The following is a 7989-nucleotide window of genomic DNA, read 5'->3' as shown; positions in this document are numbered from 1 at the left end:
TAGCTGTATGTCATTCCAGAGTGATCATATTTTGATTTCCAAAAAAGAGGACACAAATAACAGACATTAATAATCCCCATTTAATCTTATACTCAAAGTTTATATGGACTGATAAAACGCATTCACGCACACACATGAGCCTTGACGTGTGTGCTTGAAATGACGTGGGTGCATCAGTTAATGAAATATTGCTCATTCGGCGCACAGAATGAAAATCGAAAATTGTAAGGCTTATTCTTTTCTACATTTTATTTTTTTATGATTGTGGTCAAGCGCACTTTGTGCTTAAAAGCAGAGTTCAAGCTAGGCGTTAATGCCTACATGGCTGCCGTCCTCCGTGCCTCTTGCTCTTTGCTTACGTAATTGCTGCATGAATTCGGATTTGGGAGTCTTGACAGTTCAGACCGCTGGTCACGTTCTGAAAAAATGTGGCCCAGATCGGATTTGAACCACATACGAAAGTGACTCAGATCGTTTTTGAAATGAAACTTCTATGCGACTTATCCCATTCAGACCGTCAAGTTAATGCCTGACTGGAGTCGGAAAAACACGAAAAAATCGGATTCGTGCATTAAGACCTGTAGTATGAACCTAGCCTAAATTAATCCAGTAGAACTTTTTATTGCATACCTGGTATGGGTGGCAATTGTTGAATAAAACTGTGGCTCTCAAAGGCCAAAATGGTGCTAAAGTCGAGAAATTAAGACATGTATAATACTAGCCCAACAGTAAGAAAGTAAAAATACATTCATAATAATAAACTCTGAATTAACTGAATAAACTTTTAAACTTCTCAAAGGCCAAACAGTGCAACTTTCATGAAATTATTAGTAATAATAATAATAATAATTGACCACAGCATCCTGTCTATTCGCCCCCCTCTTTGTACACCAGCAGCAACATAACTCAAGTCCATCTATAGCAACGCACAAATGCAAAAAGCGCGCACACAGCTTAGCCACTTAGCTTAGCTTACTTTGCTTAATTGTACAGCACTTTTGAAACAACCTTAAATTACTGCGGCATTTCTTGCAGTAAAAGACAAGAAAAGTAAAGTACCTTTGATGTCGGGATGCTCCAGTTGAGCAGCAATAACAGCTTGGCTGGTGTGTGTGATCCGTTGAATTTATTCGCATGAAGTACTACTGTACATTTTCCAGTTGGCTGTCAAGTAGACAGGGAAAGTTGGGAGACTTGGCTGCTCCAGACGTCGGTTGAAAAGCTTATGGCCCCTGCCTTCTCCAGCTTTTGTAAAACATGTTTCGTTACTTAATTTTTTTAGTGCAGGATAGTCGTCTCCTTAATGTATTTGCCACTTGGGACTTAGGTACCGCGTGAGCCATAAAAAGCAGGATTCACACGCTTTCAATGAAGGGAAGGGGCAGTTTACAGACAACAGTCATTTCGGTGATTTTTTCGGACATCTGTTTTGCTGCTTCACTCATCTCATCCTACTGAGTTAGTTGCTGCGGTCCATCCCTGGCCATTGTACTCGATGCTGAACTATTCCGAAACCTCAGACGTTTTCTTCTCCTACTGCTAGTTTGTTTTTCCTTCATATGAAAAAGCTGCCCCGGCATTGGTTAAGAGCAACTGTTGGACCGCTCTCATTGGTCTGGAGCATGTCAATACCGATAGCTGCTTGGCATGCAAAGTAATCATGTGTGATTACACAACACAGAGTGTTGTGCGTGTCAGGAGAAAAAAGGCTGCGTTCAGTGTTACCGGACCGGCGAATGGTATTGGCGCCCTGTATGTTGGTACTTGCCGATACGGATACCACCATTTTGCCCCCCCGCCGATACAGGTATCGGTATTAGTCCATCAGTAATTAAAAGTATAGTGTTGTTTGACTTGTATTAAAATAACTTCTTTCCATTACGCACTCAAGAATTTGGTTTCAAGTGTTGCTTAAAACATGACCTGTGCGGCAAAAAAGATTGGCTGATAGTTTGTCATTACATAAGTTGTCTGATTAATTACTGTGTCACCTCTAGTGTGATCTCTTCCAGTTATCCTCCCCAAAGTGCCGATGGAAGACACACAATAATGATGACATCCTGATACAGTATGAATTTCCCCCACTAATGACAAATAATAAAGAAATGTCTTATCAAATCTGAAAATTCCTCTTCCGCTTCCTCTGCTTCTGCCCAAATCTGACTTGACAGGCATTGGAACAATTTTGCAAGGTCAGCCTGCATGTGTGTGTGTTTAACAGAACTGACAGCGCAAATAAGTGGTTTCCATTAATATCTAGCTAATAATTTGACACATCAAAGTAATGACTAGATAAAGTGATAAGATGCCAACTTCATAAATGTTTTCGTCATATTTCTCTTTTATTGCTCATTGCATTTATGTAATTCAGTACACACTGTACAACTTAGTGCCATGACGTGGAAAATTTAAAAAGAAAAAAATAGAATCAAACCATGATCATTGACATCATTTTGACATTCAATACATCAACATAAGAACATTAACATAAAACATTTCAAATACTACAATAAATATCACACTCTATAAATATACTAAATTACTCACAGCTTAATAAGGACACGACAGTGCACTATGTTTGGTAACATCACACTTCCTGCATGTTCTTAAGGGTATCAAACAATATGCTCAATACAAAACTCCCTTTGGGAGCAAATACATGTCAAAGACACGAAACAAGTACATCACTTGTTTTAATGGAACTTTTCAAATGATGGTTGGTGTCGAGGTGATGTAGCAGTCCTATATGAGGCTGTCAATGCTGTTTTTGTAGACTTGAGGAGGGTCTTCAATGTCAGAGTTGCTGTAAGAAAAAAATAAGACTGCATATGAGTTCAGCTCAACTCAGAAAAAAATGGATAACCAAGGTTGTGCATGAATATGGCGGAAAACACAGACAAGGCTGAAAAAGCAGTTTCTGCTCTTGCACCCCTCTTTAAAAATAAACTTGTGTATTTTAAGCCAAAAGAACTGTTTTGTTTGATAGAACAATATGTCTATATGCTGCCATAGCAGTTTCATGGCGCATTATGCCCTCAAACTATTTTTAATTTGTCCGTTTTACCCTGAAGACCCCCGTTTACAGACACCGCAAAACCGCTTTTGTTTCAACCCAGCCATAAAAAGAAGATAATTAATATTTATTATTCAAAGTCTATCATTTTAGCTTCGAAAAATTAATTGGTGTCTAATATATATATATTTTTTTAAATTACTTTATAAAATTATTCACTCGCATATTTTATACTCTTAAAAAAATTACGTCACAATGAAAACAATTAGTGTCTGTTAATAGGTCACGGAAATCTACCTCATAACTATCGCTTAATTGTATTTTTTTGTTGTTGTTGTTGTTACTGTCGCATTTTCCCAATATTTTAGATGATAAATCATCGATCCAAACAAAGAAAAATTGAAAGAAAAAAAAAAGTTTCAAAGGGTAAATATTTGAAAAAGAAAATCTCGTCCACTCCTTGATGTCTGCGATTTCTGCATTCCGACCCTCGTTATCTTACCGTGTTTCACCCATAAAATCCCCACAAAGTCCGGTTGTCGCCATTCACAGCTGTGTCTTGACACTCGGTGAGACATGCTACACGAGGTTTTGGATCGAAACATGGTAAGTACGCGATAATATTTCGCTAAAATCCTGGTGTCTTTAATTATGCTCTCTCATGCTCTCACCCCGAGTTAGTGTTTAAGGGTTTAATTTTTTTTTTTTTTTTTCCTTAAATGCCCTCCTGTTTAAAAATGTTCTTCCCCCAGAAAATTGAGATTTTAAGCTTTCCCATGATGTATCACACAAGGACAATTTTGAAATTTGGCCAAATTGGGGGTCTCAGAGCAGAACTTCAATTCACCTGAGTGTTTTCCGCCATATACATTTTAAATGTGATCTTACCTGTTCAGCTCAAACTTGGTTGCCTTCTTCCTCATTCGTCTGAGGATCCACATGACCACAGACAAGGTAGACAATGACACAGCGCCTCCTATTGTTGCACCAGCCGTAATAGCACTAAACTCAGTCGTTGACTCTGAAGAAACAGTTACAAAATAAACGTTAATGACTGACAACCAAACTTGAAATATTTAAAACCTCTACGCGGTCCACTTTTATACCTATGCATGTCGGAGGCACGACGTTCCACTCGCCCAGAAGCGTGCACGCAGTGTTGGAAGCGCCTCGGAGTTCGTGGCCTTCATCACAGCTGAATGTGCAGACTGTATTGTGCAGATAGGAGCCCCATGATGGGAGAAGGGATGAAGTGCAGTTCACGTGACCTCTTTTGGGAACTTCAGGGGCAGGGCATGTAATTGCTGCATAGAGGGAGGGAAAGAATAAAAATGCATTTAACCCTCATAGAGCACTCATTCGATTCATCGGCAACCATTAGCGGCATTAGATGTCCAACCCATCTTGACTGGCAGCGAAAGGGTAAAACAAACATATGTTTGTGTATTTGTTTTAATCAGTGTTGTTTTCGTCAACGATGACGATAATGAAAATATTTCGTCAACGAACATTTTTTTTCATGACGACGTCACGATGACACGCTGAAAACGTGTCTTGGGAGACTAAAACATAACGAGATAGATGCCAATTGTCTTTTGACGACACGACAACGAGATGAAACTTCGCCATAGTTTCTGTCATAAATCTGTGTGATATTTTCTTATTGTATGCGTATTTAGCACGCATTTAGCAGTGTTTGATCGTGTCACTCATGTGACATGCTGCGCCTCCCCCCGACTCCCCCACCCCCACACACGGGTAAGCCTGTGCCCATTCCAGGCTACTTTTGTGAAACATATGTGTCAGGTGCTGCTTGGTAAGTTTTGCTTTCTTGTCTTGGCTAGATATGCCATGTTGCCGTAGCCTTTAAAGCTCTGTGCTGAGTGATCATCACACACTAAACTAACTTGTAGTGTTAGCATAGCATTAGCATTAAGCGCAGTGACTCAGTGCCTTCTTAAACTCTTGGAAAACATTTTACATACAGTTCGTGGCTTCCGAGTGAGTTTAATTAATTGCAAATAATGTGCTGTTTTCCTGCTGAGTGTGTATTATCATCATGAAAATGGTGATATCTTCATATCTGTAGACTATACAGTTATGTGCTCGTCTGTCATGTTCATTCGAAATAGTTGGAAACCTTTTGTTTATTCATGGACTAAAACTTTTGAAGTTTATAGATGAAAACATTTTGAGAATTTTCGACTAAAACTATACAAAGACGAACACATTTTGAAATGACTAAAATATGACAAAGGCTATGACGGAAAATTAAAATGGCTGCCAAAAACAACACTGGTTTTAATTCTGCCGTTGCTATCAAAAGCAGTTTAAATTTATGGATTTAAAATGTGTATTCTCACCTTCACAGCGCGGCATCGTGTCACTCCACCGCGCAGCCGATGTGCACGTCACTTCGCTCGGGCCCACCATCCGATAGCCGAGGTCACAGCTGAACGTGCAGGTGCCCCCGTAGCTGAACCTCGTGTCTGGATCATCATCTTCACAGCTGACTGTGCCGTTGTCCAATTGGAGTAAGGCAGGACACTGGACGGCTGCAGAGAATAAGAATAAATAAATCAGGAACTCTTGAATGACGTAAGTGAAGTTTGGTTATTTTTGTGACATGTTGTTCCACTCACCTTGACATGTAGGAGGCGTTTGTGACCAGTTTTTGGTGGCGGTGCACCTTAAGGGTTCTTGTCTACTTAGTTGGTATCCTTCTTCGCAGGAGTATTGACATAAGGAGTCAAAGGTGAATTCGCCATACTTGTTTGTGCATTCGACGCTGCCCTTATGAGGGAGTGTCAGCTCGCTTTTGTTGCACTGAACAACTGAAATGAAGCATAAAGCCACAATTATTAATGCACTATAGTGAGCCCACCGCTTTTTAGAGCCTCCGTAAATGTGCATGTCTCCTTTTAATTATAGTCTTGAGATTAGTTTGAATTTATGTTGATTGGAGTTATATATATATATTGTATGTTGTATATGTACTTTTTAAACTAATAATATAAAAAAACAAGTAAATCCTCACCGTATTCACACTTATCTCCATAGAAGCCTTCGAAGCACTGGCACTTGTGGCTGTTAATGGTTTCGACACAATCTCCATAGACGCATGAGTCTTTCTGACACGCAGCTGGTAGAAGAAGAAGGACGTTACACACTTGAACATTTCAAGTTCTGTTCTTTTCATATCGCATATCTTTCTGCTCACCTGTGTAGCACAGAGCCGTTTTCTTCTTACTGCATCTCTCGTCGTTCCATTTCCCGGGCTGCGGACTCCTCTTGATGTACATCTCCACGCAATCCTCGCTATTGCCATGGATTTTGCCGTGCATGCCATTGTTGGGCTCTCCCTGAGCCCAGTTGGTGGCCTCTGCTGTCAGAGACTTGTTGGTGCCCACCCACGTCCAGGTACCGTTGATTTTTCGGATTCCGATCCAGTAGTAGTTGTTCTTTTTTGGCAGCCAGGTGTTCAAATGGCTTATCTCCTCCTGGTTCTGGATGGCCACCATGTCGGTGTAGTGCTCTTGGCACCATGCTCGGGCATTTGCCCAGTTCATGGTGGTGTTAGAGTAGAAGTAGGACCAGCAGTGAACTTGCATGGACAGCACTGAGGATGGAGCACGCAACCTTATATTAAAACACTGTTTCTGTACAGAATGAGTAATGGTAATGTTTTAATGACTTTGCACCTACTTGAGAAAATAAAAGCCAGCATGATCCAGCAGCTGGACATTTTGGATGCACGACTCTGAAGTAACCCACAGCAGAATTCCTGAAGAAGAAAGCAAAAGGCAAAGATGAAGTCAGTCAATCTTCTGCGTTCTAAAGTTTTCTTATTTAAATGTTAACACTTACCATTTTAAATGATGTATAGAAGGGCTCTCAGTCTTGAGTGTTAAGTGTTGCTGTCTCAATGAGTGTGTGAATGTGACTGTGGCTTGAAAGTGCGGCACCGTCTGCTCTTATAGCCCTTCGTCCGCGTGGTCCAGTTTTCCGGGAAGTGGTCGTCAGCCCTTTAGTGGAAATTCCCACCTCCTTCTAGCAAAGACTGGTCAATCTACATTGCAACCTTCAAAATTTCCCATGGGGGTAAAAAAATGTCTCATTTCTTTGATGAATATGCTTGTTGATAGTAATTCCTTTACAATTACGTTTGATTCTCTATTTGTATTATTAACCCCTTCAGACCTAAGCACGCTGCTGAAGGACATGACACGTTCGTGTCTCTAAACCAATAAATACATTATATTTAGTTGCTGTTGCCACTTCTTGGAGATGATTGAATGAAACTTTACCCATCGAAATCAAATAATGAGGTTTGACACGCCCTCTTTGCTATTTTTGGCTCTTTGAAAATGGCTGACCAAATGCAACTTTAAAAAAGTATAACATAAAGTGCTCATTTGTCAATAAAAACACATTAACATAAAAAATAACCAATAAAAGCCATGAAATATCCCCGACCAAAAAAACTGCACTTTGTCCTTGTGTTTGAGTAGGAAAAAAATCAGTGCAGAACTGAAGGGGTTAAGAAAGTAGGTAAGATCTGTGAAAAGGGGATATTATTATTTTCAGTGGTATGAAAAAGTATCTGAACCTTTTGGAATATCTCACATTTCTGCATAGAATCACCATAAAATGTGATCTGACCTTTGCCAAAATCACACAGATGTAAAAACATTGTCTACTTTAACTAAAACCACCCAAACATTTATAGGTTGGGAAAAATAAGTCCGTGAACCCTCTGCCTTAGGAGACTTAAAGAGCTATTTAAACCAATTTTTACCAAACAATTTAAGTCAGATGTGTGCCCAATCACTGATGAGTGGTTTAAAGCGGCCCTGTCCACTATAAAACGCACACCTGGTAAGAGTTGTCTTGATGAGATGCATTGTCTTACGTGCATCATTGCTCGGTCAAAAGAGCTGTCTGAAGACTTACGATCAAGGATTGTTTATTTGTAT

The 7989-nt window shown here is 39.9% G+C and overlaps 1 protein-coding gene across 1 annotated transcript; it reads right to left on the bottom strand.

Annotated features, from left to right (window-relative positions):
• Positions 1–2333: 2333 nt before the first annotated feature.
• sele (selectin E) lies at positions 2334–6957 on the bottom strand. The gene is made up of 9 exons (XM_057841538.1): positions 6881–6957; positions 6719–6797; positions 6234–6632; positions 6051–6155; positions 5656–5847; positions 5377–5568; positions 4120–4317; positions 3902–4034; positions 2334–2803 (listed from the first exon to the last, which is right to left on the bottom strand). The coding sequence occupies exons 1-9, from the start codon at positions 6881–6883 to the stop codon at positions 2743–2745; spliced, it is 1362 nt and encodes a 453-aa protein (XP_057697521.1). The 5' UTR covers positions 6884–6957; the 3' UTR covers positions 2334–2742.
• Positions 6958–7989: the final 1032 nt, after the last annotated feature.

This window comes from Corythoichthys intestinalis, chromosome 7 (assembly GCF_030265065.1).
Source record: "Corythoichthys intestinalis isolate RoL2023-P3 chromosome 7, ASM3026506v1, whole genome shotgun sequence".
Classification (NCBI taxonomy): domain Eukaryota; kingdom Metazoa; phylum Chordata; class Actinopteri; order Syngnathiformes; family Syngnathidae; genus Corythoichthys; species Corythoichthys intestinalis.
This window is presented reverse-complemented; position numbering and strand designations above follow the sequence as displayed.

Coding starts and splice junctions, on each gene's coding strand:
- sele (XM_057841538.1), bottom strand. Junction 6,633..6,718: donor GCTGGCTTTTATTTTCTCAA/GTAGGTGCAAAG, acceptor CTCCATCCTCAG/TGCTGTCCATGCAAGTTCAC. Junction 4,035..4,119: donor CGTGCCTCCGACATGCATAG/GTATAAAAGTGG, acceptor CTGTTTCTTCAG/AGTCAACGACTGAGTTTAGT.